The sequence below is a fragment of the Musca autumnalis genome, unplaced genomic scaffold (genome assembly GCF_047663935.1).
Source record: "Musca autumnalis isolate F117 unplaced genomic scaffold, ASM4766393v1 scaffold_4, whole genome shotgun sequence".
In the NCBI taxonomy this organism is placed as follows: domain Eukaryota; kingdom Metazoa; phylum Arthropoda; class Insecta; order Diptera; family Muscidae; genus Musca; species Musca autumnalis.
The window spans coordinates 134,146,776-134,169,375 of NW_027411977.1; the positions used below are offsets into that span (position 1 = coordinate 134,146,776).

General features: G+C 33.6%; 1 protein-coding gene across 1 annotated transcript in view; it reads right to left on the reverse strand.

Annotated features, from left to right (window-relative positions):
- The window catches only part of LOC141402554 (odorant receptor 63a-like), a 49,799-nt gene extending 31,266 nt beyond the window's left edge, over window positions 1-18,533 (reverse strand). The window contains exons 1-3 of the mRNA XM_073984064.1: window positions 18,267-18,533; window positions 18,096-18,195; window positions 1,379-1,517 (exon numbers count right to left, since the gene is read on the reverse strand). Coding sequence (XP_073840165.1) covers window positions 1,379-1,517; window positions 18,096-18,195; window positions 18,267-18,391 — 364 coding nt within the window. The 5' untranslated portion in view covers window positions 18,392-18,533. The remainder of the gene's footprint in view (window positions 1-1,378; window positions 1,518-18,095; window positions 18,196-18,266) is intronic.
- Window positions 18,534-22,600: the final 4,067 nt, after the last annotated feature.

Here is a 22,600-nt window from a genome sequence, read left to right on the forward strand (position 1 = left end):
AATTCTTAAATATGGGTACGAAAGTTTTAAATTGTCCTAAATTTGGCACCATTTGGATTTGGTTTAACGGATAGAGCTGGAGTCCTGAAATTCGGAATTAAGATTACTGTTAAAGTGAAGGATTGAAGTTTTCGTAAATCTTACATATGGGTACGAAGAATACGAAATGGTACTAAGTTTGGTACAATTTAGAATTGCACGAACGGATACAGCTGGAATCTTGCGATTTGGAATTACGATTACTGTTATTATTTTGTTTTAATGTCAGTGTAGGGTTGAGATATGTCGTCGAAATACGTGCCATAAGTATACAAAAGGAATTAATGGTACTCAATTTGTTGTTGGGTGTAGGGACAGTGCTGGAATCTGTATATTTTGGATTTAGGGTGAGTATTGGTGTGTAACGTTTCGCTGTTAATGTGTAAGGGTGATATACGGCTGATATTTTTGAAAATCGAACTAAAGGGGTACGAACAGTACTAAAATAAAAATAAATATTGATTAAAACTGGTATTAGTGCAACAAAATTTTCAGTGTTCGCCATTTCCATATTTTATATTGTTTATTTGTGTTTTATATTCTTTCCGCATACGAAGTAGCGGGCACTTTGCTAGTCACGATCGGTCCATAATTGCGGCCCGAAAGTTTGATTACAATTTATAGTGGACAGACGGATGGACGGACGGACACACATCTCAAAATCGCTTTATCTCGTCGAGATATGAAGATTGGTATACCACATTGGGGGTCTCCGACGAATATTTCGCGGTGTTACTGGAATTTTTACCAAACCAAACATATAATAACCTTACCACATATTGGTATAGGGTATAATAAGAACTAACTAATACTTTGACTAGTCAATAAAAGTTTTGCAACGGGAAAATCAGTAATATAAAAATAATAATTTTTGGAAATTTTTGTAGTCAATTTTGGCCTTTGCAATATATTTGTTGACTAGCTGTATATATTTTGTTTTCTTTCATAAGTACACGCCACGGATTATTTTGAACAGCTTCTAAAGGTATTTACTGTGCCCTTTAAGAAAAGCCACTGGGCCCTACTATGTATGCCCACATCTTAGGAAGTATTGGCTTCCCCTTGGAAAAAAAGATAATAGTATCGTCATGATGCCAATGACTGTCCGCTATTAAAATTTCAATTTGATCGGAGAATTGGCCTTAAATGAGATTAAAGCGCAAAAATTTTGAAGTTTTGAAGGATTGGACCGACGTAGTCCATCTTGGTTGTGGATCTATTATTGAGATCCATTCCTTTGTGTGTCAAACAATTATTTTAGTTGGTCAGCGTATGTTTTTAATTATTTTAGAAAAATTGTGGTACAGTAGTACAATCAAATCAATCGAATAAAACTTACCCAATTGAAAAATTTCCATGTCTTTTAATAACTCGGATGTTTCAACTGATTGTATCATTTCAAAAATGGAATCTTGGGAAAAAGTAAACAACCAAAGTTTCCAAATTGATATAAGACTTTGAAAGAAAATGAGAATTGCCTAAAAAAGAGAATATATGTGGAAATTGTTATAATAAATGTGATAATTTTTTTATTTTATTATTTTACTACTGTTTTTGTAATTATAGTGTCAATTAAAATAAATATATATGGTAAATTTCAAATTTCGTTTACAATTACATAGAAAAAAAATTAAAAACTTTTTTAGCAAGCACATCCGCCATTTTTGGTACATGGGTTACGAAAAAAATCGTGGTTTCAAATCTGTTCGCGTTCACAAAATTGGATGCTGCACTCAAAAGTTATATGCCGTTTTACTCTCTTGTGAAGAAAAAATATTTAACAAGTAAGAAAAGCGTTAAGTTCGGTCGGGCCGAACTTTTTATACCCTCCACCACAAATGTCAGCCATTTCGGTGGATTAATGTGGCCACAACCTTCAAAATACCGAAATTCGGAAGGTACCGTTCTATGGGGGCTATATGATGGCGTGGACCTATACCTACAAATTTCTGGGGGAAGTTTTATACGCCTAAAGAAGACTAAATACCAAATTTCAGCCATCTCGGTGTGATAATGAGGCTAAAACGTTCAAAATATCGAAAATCGGGAGATATTGTATTATGGGGGGGGCTTTATCAACACGTGGACCTATATAAACATTTTATGGTAGAAATGTTTCTTAGCCTCTGGAAACACAAAATACAAAGTTACAACCGATTCTTTGGTCAAATGGGTCTAATACATTCAAAATATATTAAAATGACGCGTACTTTATATGGGGCGTTATATGGGGGCTATACCAAAACGTGGACCTATATAACCCAACTTTGGTAGGAATGTTTTTTGGCCTCTGAAGACACAAAATACCAAATTACAACCAATTCTGTGGTCAAATGGGTCTAATACATTCAAATATATATAAAAATGACGCGTACTTTATATGGGGCCTTATATGGGGGCTATACCAAAACGTGGACCTATATAACCCAACTTTGGTAGGAATATTTGTTGGCCTCTGGAGACACAAAGTACCAAATTACAACCAATTCGGTGGTAAAATGGGCCAAATATCTTAAAAATTCCTTAAAACGACGACGCGTCACGCGTCATTTTGTATGGGGGCTATACGAAAGCGTGGACCTACATAGCCCGCTTTCAATACCAAAAGTCCTACGTAAATATAACATATTTTCCCAAAATTTCATCAACCTACGTCAATCCGTTCGGACGCTAGAGTGATTTCCACAGACGGACAGACGGACAGACGGACAGACGGACGGACATGGCTATATCGATGTAGAATTGCACGCTGATCAAGAATATATATACTTTGTGGGGTCTACGATGATTATTAGTAGTTACAAACGTAGTGACAAACTTAATATACCCCCATCCTATGGTGGAGGGTATAAAAAATCCTATTGTGTTGTAATAAGAACATGTATATATGAATCGTTAGCAGCACTTGATATCTATCCGTAGATGCTAAAATAGTTGCTAAATTTATTTTTATTTTCACGGAAAATCAAAAAATATTGAAGAAATCTTGGAATAAATTTTATTTATTCTAAATCAGAGTCAAAAAATATCTAAACAAATAATTTAAAAATACGTACAGAATCTAGACAACGCGTAGAAAAATGTGAGACCAAAATTATTAAGATCGCGTTTATAACTTGCATATTACAGCAACAACAAACAACGGAAACTTATTGTTGGAAATTATTTCAAAAATATATTTTGGTTAAATACGAAAAATTTGAAAAATAAATGTTGGGAGTTATTCTATTATTTCGCTAAATTTCGATCCAAATCCTGAAGTATTTTGCTTAAACTTCTACGAGAAAAGTAATTAGTCATCGTGAAAGTATATTTGCTTTCTGTGATAAGCAATAGAAATAAGAAGTAGAGAGTAATATTGAAATTACAATCAAAGAAAAAACATAGAAGTTAAAAACCGTATAATTCGCGAATTGGTTTAAATCGGTTGAGGTGCATGTGCTTTTCGGATACAGGGAGTCCATGTCTATCAATATGCATGGATTTTCCCATGTTTCATTCAGCGGCCAAAGTGTGCCATCAGTTGCATCTTACTATTCAAAAAACCTTCAAGTGGGCAAAAATTACGCGATGTGCATATGATTATAAGGTGCATCCGATTTCAATGGCCCCCTTTTAAAAATACGTCAATATAAATTATTTTAGACAGATTCGTCAAGAACTGCGGATGTGCCACCGCATTCTATTTTGGGATAAATAGGGATATTACTCCTGAATCTTTGTAATTTGTGACACACCTTTTTGGCAAATATTATAATCGCGTATAAAGGATTACATTTATGCAAAAATAATCAAAGAAAATCGCGGTTCAATTCGCGGAATTTGCAAAATATATTTTTGCAGATTTTCCTACTTTCAAGGTATCTATATCCGGCGTTTTAGTGGATGGATTCGACCCCGGAAGAGCTCATTAGATCCGGCACGTAAAAAAACTAAAATCACGCGGGGTTCAGGGGTACCTGTACGACAGTTGTAAATTTTAAAGCCAAAAAATAGGTTTTTTCAGAAAATTTACGCACCAAATTTTCGCCTTTGGACTCCTATTACTAGGAAGCTGTACGGAGCACACTCATGAGATATACATCGAACGACGTGGAATCGCGAGTTCTACAATACTATAAACTAGTTTGGATTATTATCTAGTTGCACCCTATAATTATAAGAAAAATTCGAAAAACACTGAAATCAAGACTTCAAAATGTCAGCATCGATTTTAGGGGGATGCAGTGTATATATCCAAATATCATACACTAGAACCATGTTCCCCAAGGGGTATTGTTTAGTTCTTTCTTTGAGCACAGGTTCGAATTTTGCGTGGTTTGGCCAGAAATCAAAAAAGAACACAAAAAAACATGTTTACTTCAACACACTTTTCCCATTTTTTTATATTACCACCAACGCAGCTTCCACGAAAATTATTTTTTATGGTCCATATTATGAGATCGTGGCTTAAACACTTCAATTAATATAAATATATTCATATTTTATAAAATATATTAACAGTTCGCGACTTATTAAATGGTGAACCTCAACTTCAACGATTGAAAAACTTTTTTGAATATTACCATATGTACATTAGTATTAAAAATAGTTTTAGTATGATTATTTGCAAAATAAATCTAAAGATCCTTCTTATGAAGAGGAATGTTTTGGTGATGCTTTGAATCGTTCAAAAATACATGGAGATCATCTCCATGCATGACTATTTCATTGTAAATTTTTGAACGGCAACCGTGCTAGTAAAGGCTTAACTGTTGAAAACAGTATTAGATTATGATGCAGTAGATTTGAACATAAATACCCAAAAACGTCATACTTACAACTGAATGATTGGTAGATTTAAATGGTTTGGAGCTATTGAGGAGTGCCACAACCCTAACGTTATCATTACCTATGACGCTTCTTATGGGCACTGAATTTGATGTCTCAAAATCTTTCGATAAAATCAATTAAATACCTCGCACAGTGGTTCAGAAATCAGTTTACCTGGTCAAAACCCCCCATTTTTTATTGCCACCGATTGTTAATTTCTATATGGGATTCGATAGTAAATATATTGAAATTAAGGAAATCAAACAATTTGGTTAAAATATTGGAAGGCATGGACGTGACGTGCTCCTAAAGACGAAAAATGTTTCCCAATTTTGGAAAATACGTAATTTTTGCAAATTTCTGGAGCAAGAAACAGCTATTTCTCAGAAACTAAAACAGGTATTGTGTTCATTGTTATTTTTTGCGTTTACACGAAGTAAGCTATTTTATTTTTCCTTAGGGACTAAATTTTAGTGAAATTCCAAGTTTAGTAGACTAGAACTTTTAGGGAACAGCTTGGAACAAAGTTCCGTTTTCACACACATAAATACTTTAGTACCTGTCCCGTTCCGTCCCTTTAACACTTTTTTTTTAAATTTTTATATCCTCAGCATTTATGCTAACGAGGTACAAGTTTACAAGTTTTATCAGGGGCAACCCCCATTCTTCCTGAGAAAATAGCCAGAAAGTTGTAAAAATCCCCTATGACACAATATTTAGTGGATGGATCGCACGACAACTCTCGGACGGATCTGCCGATACGGTCTAAAATTTGGCCATCGTAATATTTTGTCAAAACTTAGTTTAAGTCCGAAGATGAGCCATATCGGACCATTCCTTTACCTCTCCCACAAAAGTTCGAAAATATTCGAAAAATGTGTGCCCACGATAACTCTTAAAGGCAGTAACGGATTTGGTCCATACTTTGCATATGTCAATTCCTTCAGGTACCTCCCACACAAAATTTCGGAAAAATGCATTTTAAGGCCTGCTTCCGAATCGTTTTTATCTTTGTTGTAACAACTTGTATTCGCTGTCCCCATGACGACGGTGCAAGTTTTTTCAGGGACAAGTCCATACTTCCTGAGAAAATAGCCCGAAAGCTGTAAAAATCCTTATGGCCTTTGGGCTTCGTAATATTTAGTCTATACTGAGTTTATGTTTGAAGATTGGCACTGCGGGGCGCACCTTCCGGTACCACCCCTCACGCCCAAATGTTAAAAATTTTCACTAAAATAGTACGCGCTATATCTGCTGAACGGAGCAACCGTCCAAACCCTTGATCTATTAATATTTTGTCCAAATGTAGTTTTACTTCTGAAATCGGTCTTCTCAAAAGGAATGAATCCCAAAATAAGATCCACTTCCAAAATGGACTATATGGGTCCATTCCTTGAAGTACATACTCGGCAACACATTTAAACTTCAAACCAAATATATTTTTGTCGACAAATTTCAAAAAGGGCTACAAAATCCGTAATCCATCTATTAACAATGGACGTTACAATTCACACAGGTTGAGGGTATATCTCTGTCGGCAAAGCCGACTGATAATTTTTTACTTGTTGAAATGACATGTGTAAATATGTGTGTTTTTTCCATACCGTATCCCATATAAATTATAGCTTTTTCACACAAATGGACATTATTTTTAATATATGAGCTTTTGTAAGAGTTAAAAGAGTTTTATGAAAAACCAACGAGTATTTTTCCAATTTTGGAAAAGAATTTAAACTTTAAAAAAAAAATTTTAAAAAAATTTGTTCCATTTTTTTTTTAATTTTTGTATTTTTGTGGTTTGCTTGGTTGGGGTTTGACTTTTTAAATATCTAGAACATAAAAAAAGATTTTTGAGCTTGAGTTCTTGTGTTTGTTGGTATTTTATTTTTTATTTTCCGATATTTCGGAATTCTTCGAATTGTAAATAAATAAATGAACAATAAAGCTTAAAACTAGTGTAGTGTGACTACTACCGTCGAGTGTTATTATTGCAATAATAACACTATTTTTAAGGTTTATTTTATTTATTTATTTATTTATTTTTTTTTGTTTTTTTTTTTTTTTTTTTTTTTTTTTGAAAAGATTCTTCACATTTGACTTCTTGATTTCAGTAATTTATTTAGAAAAGGCCTTCGGTACAATATGTAATACAACTTTTCAAACTCAGAACGTTATTTAAAATTTCAAATTATTTAATTAAATGAAACCATTTCCAGTGGAAATAAAACTTTTTCCAAATTACATGAAACCTTTTCCAATTGAAATTAAACTTTTTCGAAATTAAATGTAACCTTTATTTTTTATTAAAAGAAGCATGAAACGAATATTACCTTTTGGTAATTTTAAATTAAAAAGTTAACACTACGTGATGTAGTTATAACAGCTATACTTATATCGGTTTTCTAAAATTCTTTTTGAGTTCTTTTTTACTTCCTTGAAGTTTTATTATATAATACTAAAACAAGTTAACTCCTCCTTCTATATCTCCCCATCCTCTTACACCTAAAATGTTGTAATAATCCAAACTGTTTCATTTTCTTGAAGAGTTCATTGGTTCATCTTCTTGAATTTAAACATAATTAAAATGTAAGTAACGATAAATTTTTTCAGATTTTTGTTTCAAAAATGACTTCTCTATGATATCTACATTGTGGGGTTACAGTATTGTCGAAGAATGTTATAATAATAATGCTAAAAATTAAAGAAACAGTATTAATAAAGTCTGTCTATCAAAATAGACGTTTCTAGGCAGGATACAATTTAAACCTGTTTGTACATTGTAATAGGCAAAAATCAAAAATAATACATCTGTTCCAGAACTGCAAGAATCAACTAATTTTTACTATTCTTGCAGATTGTGGAACAGAAAATCATCACAATCATCATAACATAGTTATGAGAAAAGATTTACATACAGATTTTATGAACTTTCATTTGTTGATTTTGTAATTGCATTGCTATTTGTATTAAACTAGCTGAACCCGGTGCGCTTCGCTACCCCGCAACACATTTACTTATAGGCCAAATTCCGTCACACATTCCTAATTTCATTGAAATCGGACATATACAGCGTTTTTGGTGCATCAAATACTCGAAATCGGACGAAAATATAAATGGCAGCTATATCCAAATCTGAACCGATTTCGGTATATTTTGGCACATTTAGTTATAGGCCAAATTCCGCCACATATTCCAAATTTCATTCAAATCAGACATATATAGCGTTTTTGGTGCATCAAATACTTGAAATCGGACGAAAATATATATGGGAGCTATATCCAAATCTGAACCGATTTCGATATATTTTGGCACATTTATTTGTTGGCCAAATTCCGTCCCACATTCTAAATTTGGTGACTGTATCTGTAACCTTTCTATAGATATTGGCATACAAAGTTCACATTTCTTGGAGGTACCTCCGATTCTGATGCGAACTGACAATAGCTTAGAAAGTTGCGACAATTGGGAACCTCAGGAAGATGAATCAATAGCCACTTCTAGTACTCCTGTTAGGGAGTAATATAATCTTTCAAGCCAAGGAGATCAAGGCAACGAAACAGATTGGGTTAATACTAAAAATCACAAACGTTAGGGAATTATTTCTTTTCTAAAGTGTTAACTTGTTTCAGTATTATATAGCAAAATCTCAATGAAATAAATAAAGAACTTAAGAAAAACCCGAAGATAAATATAACGTTTATTCACAAATGCATACCAATATAAGTATATTTGCTACAATTACATCACGCTGTGTTAACATTTTAATTTAAAACACCCAAAAATCAATATTTGTTTCATGTTCCTTTTAATACAAAATAAAGATTTCATTTAATTTGGAAAAAAATTCATTTCAATTGGAAAAGGTTTCATTTAATCTGGAAATGCTATATATACATATGTATGTATATATATATTAGGCCGGGCCTAATGTATGGAAGGAAAAACCCTTAAACCTTAATATAACAGCCACATCTTTGAGATTTACGATCCAACACAAATACCAACATTGTAGCCAACACAATAATTAAGAACACTCTAGTACATCGCAAAAGTATTGGAATGCTCCTTCAGGCCGTTTTGGCCTTGAGACTACGCAAATTTTTCGGCAAATATCGATAAATGACACTGTGCTACAAAAGTTGACCAGAAAAATATTCAAGCGTTCTGTTATAAAATTACATCGTGTTGGAGACCATGGACAAAAATACCTTTGGTTCGTTTGGGTCACTTCGTTTTATTGTTTTACAAAAATTATTGTCATAGGTCCACGTTTTGTTTTAAAAACGTCAAAACACCTGAAATCGGGAGGCACCATTATATGGATGCTATAACACAGCGTGGACCAATGCACATAATTTTTGGTGGAGACGTTTCTTCATCACTTGAAACCATAAATGTCAAATTATAGCTCATTCACCAAAAAAGTAGCAAAAAACGTTAAAATATCTCAAATCGGGCGGTACCCTAATGGGGGCTATACAAAACATGGACATATGTCCTCAATTGTTGGTGGAGAAGTTTATTGGCCTCTAAACCATTATACGGTTGCTATAACAAAACGTGGACCCATGTCCATAATTTTTGGTGGAGACGTTTCTTGACCACTTGGAACTCTAAATGTCAAATTATACCTCATTCGCACAAAAATTGTAGCTAAAAACGTCAAAATATCTCAAATGGGGCGGTACAGTTATATGGGGGCTATACCAAAACGTGGACAAAAAACCTATATTTCCAAAATTTCAGCGTTCTGTCCCAATTTTTGTGGATGATAGAGTGATTACCACAGACGGACGGAGAGGCGGACTTGCATAAAAACCCAAAAAGTTAAGCACACAAAAAATTGTATAGCTCCTCCATTTTTCAACCGATTTCATTAGTTCCGTTTCTAAAGCTAATTTATTTTCCTTTGTGGTGAAAATAAATAATTATACTGTATGGTATCTTCTACACACAGAAAAAAGGCCTCTCTATCACATGTCCCAAACATATTTTGCAGCAAACATATATTTTTTGCCAGCAGTCCCAAACATAACATATGTTTGGGTGCAAACAAATTATATATTTGGGTGCAAACAAATTATATGTTTGGGTGCAAACAAATTATATGTTTAGGTGCAAACAAATACAAACCCAAAAGCCACAAAAAACAAACACATGCACCAGTGGGCGGTTACTGAGAGCAAGGGAGCGTAAATTTCAATGTAAAACACATTGAAATGCATGCTCACTTGCTCTCAGTAAGCGCTCACTTGCTATTTTCATTATATACACACATTCATAAATGGTGGTTGTTTATTGAAAGGCAAAGCAAAAACAGACACATAGGTACATACAAAAGAAATACATAACACACTTTAATAAAAGAAAAACTGAATGAAATATTTTGTAAATAGTCACACTTTTAAAAAGAACAAATATATATAGAAACATCGTTGAACGCTTCTCCTTAGTTGTGAAATAAAACACATTTTCCTCAAATTTGAAGTCATCAGCGGGGAATCGGCATATGTAATAAATAAATATGGATGTACCATATTTCAAATATGCATATGTATGTATGTAATTACCAATATTAAATGCGATTTCTTCTTTGTCCAATAAAATAATTCCATTCACCTTTTCGATTCAATTATAAAATGTATTGGGCATTTAATTTACTAAAAAACACCATTTCTTTAAGAAAACACATAACACTGAGTTATTCACTCACTTTACCGTCTTTACTCTACGACGATATTTAAAAAACTGTAGAAAAAGAACAAGATAATTCATAACATTTTTTTTCCTCTCCGCGCTTGCTACGTTGGTTAACAACAACAAAACAAGAAACACACGCGTTTTACGGATACACGCCACCAAAGCCCCCTTCTTCGCTTCTACGTCTTCTATTATAACATACACACAGCTCTTTATTATAAAATAGCATTCCGCAGTCGCGAGAGCACTGTTGTTACTCTCTTTGACAAACATCCTCTCTCCACCCATAAAAAATATGTTGTAACACAAAAAATATGTTGGTACCCAAACAAATAAAATTGAGATATGTTACAAAATGTTTCAAACATATATTTGTTTGCAACCAGTCCCAAACAAGTATTTGTTTGAAGTGGACCAATTGAGTCCATATTGGAACCTCATCTAAGTCTGGCAGAAAATTCACGATGGACCAAATCGGTTACTCCCTTCAAGAGTTATCCCTTTTGTGGGGGACCGATATAACCCATCTTTGAACTTAAACTAAGTTTTGACAAAATATCGCGAAAGCCAAATTTTGGACCAAATCGGTTCATTCGTTCGAGAGTTATCGTGCGCACCAGCCAGCCAGACAGACATTGCTAAATCGACTCCAAATTGTCTGAAACACATTTCGTCCAAACATACTTGGAGTCTAAAACCAGTATTTCGATGAGGCACATTTTGCCCGTATGAAAGTGTATATACTAGGGTTATGACTTTTTTACAACCTCATATCCCTGTATCATAGCGTGATGAGTTTTGCCATAAGATTCCATAAAATCTTAATTATAAGGTGATTAGGTGAAAAAACCTCACGCACAAAATGATTTTAAAATTTGAATTTATCAAAATTATGGACAATTTTTTGAAGTCACTGAAAACAGATATATAATTGAAAATAAACTTTAGAGCCACATGAGATAATTAAAATAACATAACATTTATTTCTCACTATTTTTCTTCAATTCTGAGAATCGTAAAAATGTCGTAAACGCTTTTATTCAAAAATATAATTTTTTAACAAAAAACAAAAAATTTAAAATTTTTTCAAAGTGACTTTTTTCGCGACTTTTTTCATATTTTAATGAAATAAACGTTATTATAGTTATTAGTAGGCTTATATTTATTAATTTGTGCAACAAAAAATAATTTTTTGAAAAAAAATTTTTTTTCATTGCTTATATTTTTTCAAAAAATAATTTTTTTAAAATCGATTTGTGCGTGAACTTTTTTTATATTTCAATGGAATAAACGATAGCATAGTGTTTAATAAGCAAAAGTTCATTCATCCCTGCTACAGGAAATCATTTTTGAGGAAAAATGTCAAAAACTCATAACCCTAGTATATACCCTCGTTAGCATAAATGCTAAGGGTCATGGTAGAACAAGAAAAGGTAGCAGCAATACCCAGCTGACTGAACTGGGTTGTAGTGTTAGTGTCAAATTCCATTCGACATTTTTGGCCTGTTCCCGTACTTTATAAAGTGGTAAAAGTCGTAAAAGTTGTAAAAGTCGTAAACGATTTTCATATAAATTTTGTGTACGGGAACGCAAAATGTGTAAAAGTGGTAAAAATTGTAAAAACTTTTTAGTTGTGGAACAGAGCTTTTATGTATTTATTTCTATGTTCGATGTATATTAGGGATATATATTTTTCAAGAACAAATTTATTCATCAGAAAAAAAAACTATTTCCCATAAAGACGGCTTCATATCATTGACATGTAACCTCCTCCAGGTCCGAACGACATGCCGCACACTAAAACACCGCTTATAGAGGCGGTACAATATTTGTTAATATGTGTGGTATTTTGTTAAACTTGAAAAGAATAAAGCCCTAATAAACATGTGCTTTTTTGTTTTCAAAAGCAAATGATTGAAACATCTTCTCTTTTTTCAATGAACTACCAGCGACCCGAAACATTTTTGCAAGTATTCTACTTTCTGCGAGAAATTATGCATTTAGTGGAATGATATGGAAACATTCAAATTGAAAATCTAACGAGTTTTCATTCATGTTTTCCAAAATATTCAATCAAATGTGAAAAATTATTAGTTTTTTAAATTCCAATAATTTATAGACATTTCCTTGTTTTGTTTACATTTACGTTGACACTAACGTTTACAAACAAAAACAAATTCCTTTGTGGTTGTTGTTCGAGTTGTATTTGTTGTAGTATTAACTTTACCTTGTATTTGTTCTACCATGGCTAAGGGTATAAAAATGTTGTGTGTGTAGACGTCAATGAAATGTTAGAAGTAAATGTCAAAGAGCTTTCAATGAAAATTTTCATAGTCTGGCACAAAACAAAATATTTTTTTTTTTTTTTTGAAAATGTCAAATTTTCGAACCATGATTGCTGTAATTTAATATTGTGTATTGACAGAGGATACAACAGCTCAATTAGGAAAATTATTAGTATTATCAGTTTAGATATTCTGCTCCGGCAAGGAATAAGAGGAAGAGCTTAATACTTTCACAAACGAAAACTAATTGTTCTTGCTCACTTCAATACAGTTCGTGGTGAAGGGTATAAAGGCCTCCACTCACTATCAGTGTGCACGATAGCATTTCTGATAATATGTGTAAATTTTTGAAAATTTCAGAATGTTTGTTTTGATTTTCAAAATGAACCCCCCATCAGTCTGGTGAATTGTGTTTATTTTCAAATTGACAATATACATGCTCTGTTCCAGAACCAGTAAGAAGCTACTATTTTTTACTACGATAACATGTTTTCTTTTTTGTTTTTCAAAATAGTCGGGCTCAATTTCCCAGCCAGCATTTTTTGAAAATTTTAATCAAATTCGAGTCTTTTTTGATCCGACTGATCATAAATGACTCCTTTGTCGGGAGGAAAACGTAACCTCAGGCGACTCTTCTAAACAAATCACAAATGAGTCTTCCTCTGCATTAGTTTCGAGTCATTTTTGCCCATTTTCTGATGGTATATAAAGTCTTTTTCGAGTCGTATTTTAATCATTTATTGGTGATTTGTTGATTAATTTGGGACTCTTTTTCGAGTCTTTCTTGAGTCATGTTTATTATCGTTTATGAGTCTTTAGGGAGTCATTTATGAGTCTTTTTATTAGACGAAAACATTAAAAGAATTTTCTTTTTATTCTTCTTTTTTTTTGTTCTTTCCTTTGTTGTGTTGTCTTTTCTGCTTTGCTATGACTTTTAATTATCCCCTCTACCTGAACATGTGTTGTGTTTGTCTATACTCTTAACAAAACTTTGATATAAATGTAACGTATAATATACATTTATATCAAAGTTTTGTGGAAAGTGTATATGAGAATTATTTTCAACAAAACAGAAATAAAACAAAACAATCAGTATTTAATCACCTATCTGTTCAAAATATGATCAGAAGATACATAATTATAATCACACCTGGATGACCATTTTTTTGATTAAGCATTTTTCAATCTTCTGATGATCAAAATGTGACAATAAATAACGAAAAAAACTCTCATTTTAAACGCCTAAATGATTTATTTGTGATTACTACACATTTGTTGTTGTATTTTAATTTGAACTATTTTCAATCGTTACAGGGAGTCACTTTCGAGTCCCTTTCTGATCATACAAGCGACTTAATCATTTTTTGATCACCAAAAGGACTCTAAAATGACCCCTCAATGTGATTTTTGAAAAAGCAATCTTCCAAATGCTGGCTGGGTTATTAGTGGGAAAAAACTGGCGATGTTTACCAAGGGGTAAAGGCAGGGAAGACTATAATTTCAGATCTTCATCAGTTCCCTTGTTTCTTGCTTTTCAACAAGAACCTTTTTTACCCAAGTGTCAATTGCTCGCTCAAATAGATACGTGCGCAAAGAAACACTCTGATCGAGAATTTCTTTGGCACTACCTAAACTCGAAAAAAATAGTACAAAATAGTAGATTCATGCAGTTCTGGAAAGACCAACAATTTTTAAATACAGAAAATATTGTTTGTGAAGGAATAACAAAAAAAAAACATAAAATTCAATCATATTTGGAGGAAATTTTCAAGATTTGGATTATTGACTGAAGACTTTGCCAAATACTTGTCATGCATACGTATACTCGAAAGGGTTCGTCGGCCCGACGCACACTGGTCGAAACCACTGATATAGCGGCGCGAAAGTCAAAAAATCGAACTATAAAATTGCGAAATATTTGCCATTGTATCGATTACAGACACTTTGCAGAAAAAGATTTTGTTTTTTCAGTTTTGTTGTTGTAAATATTCACTCAGTTATTCACTATCAAATACAAGAGTTTTTGTTGCATCAGATTTTAAAAAATTGTTGCAAAAAAATTAACTTCATATTTGTTTAAATGTTAAATAAATTCGTAATGAAAATGGACAAGATATATTTTTAATTAATAGCAGAGGGTGTGATTTAAATTATAAAAATTAGTTTGGGGTCTGGAGGTACTTAGTTATATAGCAATAAATTTTCAAAATATTAAATTTTTTAGTGGTTTTATGGGTTGTACGCGCTTGTTCCATAGAGTGCATCTTGTAAACTTGGCCGAACTTAGGTCCGATTATTTTTTGGGGAATGAAATTGGACTCTCTGGATACTGAATAACCACATTCGGGCTGCAAATATTTGCAAATCTTTTGATGACTGCACTTTTAAAATAAGGGATTTTGCATGAAATTCATACAAATTTAGCTGTGCATTTGTATGGGAGCTAAATCAAAATATGGACCTATCTTGAGAAATGTTTCCAAGGAGGAGTTCTACCCCCGGAGACACTATAATACCTTATTATAGCTAAATATGTTATTAAATATGGGATAACAAGTAAAAATTCAACGAATCGCGGGTACCATAAAAGGGGCTACATCGAAACATAAATCCGTATTGAAAATGTTTTGCAAGAAGATTTTATACGCAGTGAGAACACGGAATGCAAAATTACAGCCAAGTTGAATTAAAAATGTGGTCATGATATTCAAAATACCTTAAATTGGGAGGTACGGTTACATGGGGGCTATATCAAAACGTGGACCTATGTTCATAATTTTTGGTGGAAATATTTTGTGACCACTAGGAACCCTAAGTACCAAATTACAGCTAAATTGCTACGAAATTTTGGCTTAAATCCTCAAAATACCGAAAATCGGAAGGTACCGTTATATGGGGGCTATACCAAAACATTAGTCGATATTGTTCATATTTGGCCCATTATTACCCACAAGCTGAGTTTGTGCAAAATTTCAGTGACGTATCTCAATTCGTTTGCAAGTTATGAATTTCGCTAGATCAGTGCTTACGACCACCGTGCGACGGTATGACTGATAGTGAATGGAGGCCTTAAAAAGTTCGGCACGACAAAACTTAACGCCGTTTTTACTTGTTTATATATACACTTCTCTATAACGTAGCAGTTGGGGACCGACGAATTACTACGTTATATAGAAAATTCATTAAAAGGAAACCGGGGTAAATTGGAAACCAGTCATTTTAAAGCAGTGAAATGAAACTAAGCCTAGCACTCATTGGAAATTTAACGTTTTTTTGATCAATTTTTATTCTAAGAGCGTTGATAAATGATTTTGGTTTCTCCTTTTTATTGTGAACTTCAATAAAAAAGTGCGTTGATGAATGAATGAGCTTTGCTTCACATTTATTGTGCAAACCAAAATTAATAAAAAACAAGTAAACAAGTCGTCTTTGCCGACAGAGATATACCCTCAGCCTGTGCAAATTGAAACACTTTTTTTCACAATAAACTTATGTATTTATGGAGTTTTAAAATTTTGGTCTCGTATGAACCGACAAAAATGTTGATTAGGATTAAAGTTCAAAAATTTTGCTGAAAAGGTACTTAAAGGAATGGACCGACATAGACCATGGGGGTGCCATAGGGGTTTTTACACCCTTCGGGCTGTTTTCTCAAGAAGTATGGACTTGCCCCTGAAACAAGTTTTACCATTGTAATTGAGGCAGCGAATGTAAGTTGCTTCAACAAAAATCAAAGTGATTCAATAGCAGGTCTTAAGGGGAACTTATCCAAAATTTTGTGTGGGAGGTACGGGATGGAGTGGACAAATATAGTCCATATTCGAACCTGATCTACATATATCTGGTAGATATTATGAGAATGTGTAAAGTATGGACCAAATCGCCTACTCCCATCAAGAGTTATCGTGCCCACAATTTTTCCGAATATTTTTGAACTTTTGTGGCGTAGGTACCTGAAGGAGTGGACCGATATGGCTTATCTACGAACTTAAACTAAGTTTGGAAACAATATTACGAAGGCCAAATTTTGGCCGCAACCGGCATTTCCGTTCGAGAATTATCTTGCGCTTCCACACATAAACATGGTGTCATAGGGTTTGTTTTTCAACTTACAGGCTATTTTTTCAGGAAGTATGGACTTGCCCCTGAGAAAACTTGTACCTTCGTATAGGGGACTGTGAATACAAGATGGTACAACAAAAACCAAGGCGATTCGAGAGCAGGTCCTAAACTGAACTTTTCCGAAATTTTGTGTGGGAGGTACTCGAAGGAGTTTACCGATTGAGTCCATATTGAAACCTCATCTAAGTCTGGTAGAAATTTCATAATGTACAAAGTATGGACCAAATCGGTTACTCCCTTCAAGAGTTATCGTACGCACAAATTTTCCGAACATTTTCGAACTTCTGTGGGGGAGGTACCAGAAGGAGTGGACCGATATAATCCATCTTTGAACTTGAACTAAGTTTGGACAAAATATTACGAAAGCCAAATGTTGGACCGAATCGGCAGATCCGTTCGAGGGTTATCTTGCGCTGCAACCACTACACACGGTGTCATAGGGTTTTTTTGTAACTTTCAGGCTATTTTCTCAGGATGTATGGACTTGCCCCTAATGAAACTTACAGCGTCGTATAGAGGACAGCGAATACAACTTGCGTAAACAAAAATCAAAGCGATTCGAAACCAGGTCCTAAACTGAACTTTTCCGAAATTTTGTGTGGGAGGTACCCGAAAGAGTGGACCGATTGAGTCCATATTGGAACCTAATCTAAGTTTGGTAGAAATTACACGATGTGCAAAGTATGGACCAAATCGGTTATTCCCTATAAGAGTTATCGTGCGCACAAGTTTTGCGACAATTTTTGAACATTTGTGGGGGAGGTACCTGAAGGAGTGGACCTATATGGCCCATCTTCGAACTTAAATCGAATCTGGACAAAATATTTCGATACCCAAAATTCGAACCGAATCGATTGATCCTTTCGAGAGCTATCGTGCGCACCAGCCAGACCGACAGACAGACGGACGGACATTGCTAGATCTACTCAAAAATGTCTGAAACGGATATCGTACAAACATACTTGGGGTCTAAAACCATTATTTCGATGAGGCACATTTTTGGTCGTATCAAAGTGTAAATACCCTCTTTAGCCTAAAGGCTGAGGGTATAATTAACATTAAGATTATTGGTTTTAATAGTAAATGACAGACTAGGTATTGTTAAGTGCATAAATTGTTTCATAATCAAGTACTTACTTCACTATATTTTTCAAAAGTTTGATGACGGCGTTCCCAAATATAAAACAATTGACCAAAACAGGCCAAAGCAGAAGTCATGAATAGAAACAAATTTAGACTATATAAAACAGAAACAATTGTCACTCAATATATTAAAGTCCCAATATAAAATCGTATGTGAAAACTTACATTTTCATGGGATGTAAAAATTTTATTCGGTACTTCGTATTGCAACCGGCAAACATGGCAATCCATTTAATGGGATTGAGAATTTTTCTTCCATTGTCCTGGATATCTAGTAATATTGTATCCATAATTAATTTAAAAATTTGTTTTTGTTTTCACAATAATTTGTGAACACCGAAGGTACGTCTTTTAGATTCAAATAATGTAGAACATTTAAAACAAATATGTTTTTGATGTATGCAATAGCTGAATGTGATTGTTGTGACACATACATATATATTGATATTTTATTATTGGGCCTTTTTGGAACAATTTAAAAAATAATTGTTGTGGTTTTTCTCCAAACAGTGGTTTTTGCATAAACGAATACTTACCAATGTATAAATAATTACACGCTGCAAGTAAGCAAAAAATAATAATAGTTGGGCAAAACTTGATGGTTCCATATGGTGTATTTGCATGTGTTCAATATTTGAAAACAACTTTTGTGTGCTCTCTAGCTGACTTGGTTAAATGCGAGCATGTATGTTCTTTAACGATGCACATTAAAAACATATTGCTCTGTTCCAACGCCTGCAAGAATGAAAAACTTTTGCAATTTTATAAGTTGGATTTGGCTCAAGAGTTTGATGGTCTTAGACCCAAAATTAATGTCTCGACGAACAGAGTCGATCTGGCTATGTGTGTCCTTCCATACGTTTCCCCATCTAAACATTGTAATCGCGCCACAAGCATCAATTACACTGTGCTACAGTGAAAATTTGCAGGGGTTCTGATGCATAAATTCGGTATTGTGGGAGTCCATGGAAGACGAAAATATCTTTGGTTTCTTTGGGTCACTTCGCATTTTGATTTTATAACTGTAAATGTAGTGAAAAACGGGGTTTCTTGGATTTTAAACTTAAAACGGACATAACTTCTTTTTTCCACAATGGACTTTTACAGCTTATATTCTATTTAAAAGGTGAAAATCATGTCTTTCGAACAAGCCATCATTTCTAAAAATGGGGTAACAAATGGTTAAGTTATAGTGATTTAAGTGTGACAAAAACGCATTAAAAAACAGGAAAATGCTTTTTCTCGTGCTTTTCCTCATAGAAGAAACGAAACTGCGTAATTATTTACTTTTATCAAGAAGGATTTTTTGTTAGCTTTACAAAGTGGGGAAAACCAATGAAATCGGTTGAAAAATAGATGAGTTATGACATTTTTTGTGTTTTAACTTTTTGTTTGTTCCTTTATAAAAGTTGGCAGTTCGATACAAACTCTCTCTGAGTACGGTTGTGTGTTTTACTCATCGAAGTTTGATCTAACATTCTTTTAAATATTCACTGTCCGTATCAATAACAGAATTGTAAAAAATCAGATTATTGTCTTGTATTTGCTGTTCTTATTGAACTCTTCGTATTGTTAGACTTTAATCCCTAATATATATTTAAAACCAACAAAAATGCCCCGCGGGGCAAAAACCGCGTCTACGTCCGTAAAACGGGCGGCTAACTTCAAAAGGCAGAAGAGATCGCAACCTATTTCTGCAACAAATTTTTTCGCCAACGAACGGTCAACGTTGGGTAATCGCTTTAGTCCACTGGCTGAAAACATTGATATGGATTTGGAGGCTGAATCCCAAATTACTGAGTCCAAGATTGTGAAACCACCACCAATTGTTGTGGACACCAAAACTTTACTAACCGAATTAAAAAATATTTTTGGCAATGAGTTCATTTATAAAAACTGTTCAATTGGAACCAAAATATTTGCACCAAATAACGAAAAATTGGAACACTGCAAAAATACTTTATGTGAGAAGAAAATAGCTTTTCACACTTTTCGATCCAAAGAAAACAAACTATACACCATATTTCTCTATGGTCTGCCCAAAATCAGCACCAGCGATATTATAAATGACTTGAAAGAATATAACTTATTCCCGGTGTCTGTCAATGAAGTTAAAACAAAACACAGATCACCTGACAACGCTGTATTCAAAGTACAATTTTTAATCCTAAATCATTGCAAAATGTTAAAAGTCTATGCAGCGTAATAATCTCTTGGAGAAAATATGAACAAAGAAAGACAAATAATCCAACTCAATGTTGGAATTGTCTTATGTATGGGCACGGAGGGGAACACTGTCATAGACTCTCAGCATGTATGATCTGTGCCAACGATCATCACACTAACTCATGTCCACTAAACAAAACAGACCGAAAACCTGCTGCATTCACGTGTTTCAACTGTAAGAAAGAAGGGAGAGAACGAACTGATCACTCCGCAAATGATATCAGCTGTCCGTCGAGAGCCATTTACTTAGAAAATAGGGCAAAAGCAACAACGAATAATTCTGGTAGAAACGTTATTCGTAAACAATCTGCACGTGTTACCTATGCTCATCTCTCTCCCAGTATGCAACAGAATCAGCCATGCACGCGTCTTTACGAAAAAGTTAACTACAACTCTCTTTCCCATACAAAAACCCAAAATAGCATTCTCTTCTTGTGCACCATTGAACAGAATACACAAAATATGGTAAATTTCAAATTTCCTTTACAATTCCATCGAAAAAAAATTAAAAAAATTTTTTGATAGCACATTCACGATTTTTGGTACATGGGTTAAGAAAAAAATCGTGGTTTCAAATCTGTTCGCGTTCACAAAATTGGATGCTGCGCCCAAAAGTTATGGGGGGTTTTATTCCCTTATAAAGAAAAAATATTTAAAAATTCCCTTTATATTGTAATACCAAAATGTATGTATAAATCGGTAACAACATTTAATATCTATCCGTAGACGCCTAAATATTTGCTAAAGTTATTTTCATTTTCGCGGAAAATTAAAAAATTATGAAGGAATCTTCGAGTAAATTTTATTTATTCTAACTGAGAGTCCATAAAAATCTCTAAAAAAATAAATTAAAAATACGCACAGAATCTAGACAATGTCCAGAAAAATGTGAGACCAAAATTTTATAGATTAGGATTTTAAATTTCATATTGCAGCTACAACAAAAGACAAAAGTTTATTGTTGGAACATTATTTCAAGAATATATTTTTTGGTTTAATACGAAAAATGTGAGAACATTTTTTGGGAGTTATTCTACTATTTCGCTAAATTTCCAAACAAAACCTGAATTATTTTGCTAAAACCTCTTCAAGGAAAATAGTTTATCATCGTGAAAGTATATTTGCTTAGTGTGATAAGCAATATAATTAGGAAATAAAGAGTGATATTGAAATAACAACCAAAGAAAAAACACAAAAGTTAAAAAGCGTGTAATTCGCGAATTCTTTAAAATCAGTTGAGGCGCAGGCACTTTTCGGTTACAGCGAATGCGTCTCTATCAATATGTATGATTTTATCCATGTTTTATTTAGCCGCCAAAGTGTGCCGTCAGTTGCATCTTACCATTCAAAAAACCTTCAAGTGGGTAAAAATATCGCGATGTGCATATGATTATAAGGCGCATCCGATTTCAGTGACCCCCTGTTAAAAATACGTCAATAAGAAAAATTTTATACAGATTGGTCAAGAACCGCGGATGTGCTACCTGATTCTATTTTTGGTTAAATACGAATGCTACTCCCGAATCTCTGTAATTTATAACACACCTTTTTAACAAATGTTATAATCGCGTATAAAGGATTCCATTTATGTAAAAATTTTTAAGGTACATAAATCGCGGTTTAGTATGATGATTAGTCAAAATAAAATTTAGCTTATTTTCCTATTTTCAGGGTATCTATATCAGCGGTTTTAGTGGATGGATTCGATCGCGGTAGGGCTCAATAAATCCGGCGCGGAAAAAAACTAAAATCACGCGGGGTTCAAGGGTACCTGTGTCACAGTTGTAAATTTTGAAGCCAAAAAATAGGGTTTTAAAGCATATGTACGCACCAAAAATTCGACTTTGGACTCCTATTACTAGGGAGCTGTACGGAGCACACTCATGAGATATACATCAAACGACGAGGAATCACGAGTTCTACAATCCAATAAATAGTTTAGGTCATTATCTGGTTGCGCCCTCCAATTATAAGAAAAATTCAAAAAACCCCGATTTCAAAACTTCAAAATGTCAGCATCGATTTAAGGGGGATGCACTGTATATATCGAGAAGTCATTTATTAGAACCATATTGCCCAAGGGGTATTCTTCAATTTCTTTGAGCTCAGGTCTGAGTTTTCCCTGGTTTGACCAGAAATCAAGAAAAAACACCAAAAAACTTGCTAACTTCAACACATTTTTACCCATTTATTTGTATTGCCACCAACACAGTTTCCACGTAAATTATTTGTTATGGCCCATATTATCAGATCGTGGCTAAAACACTTCAATC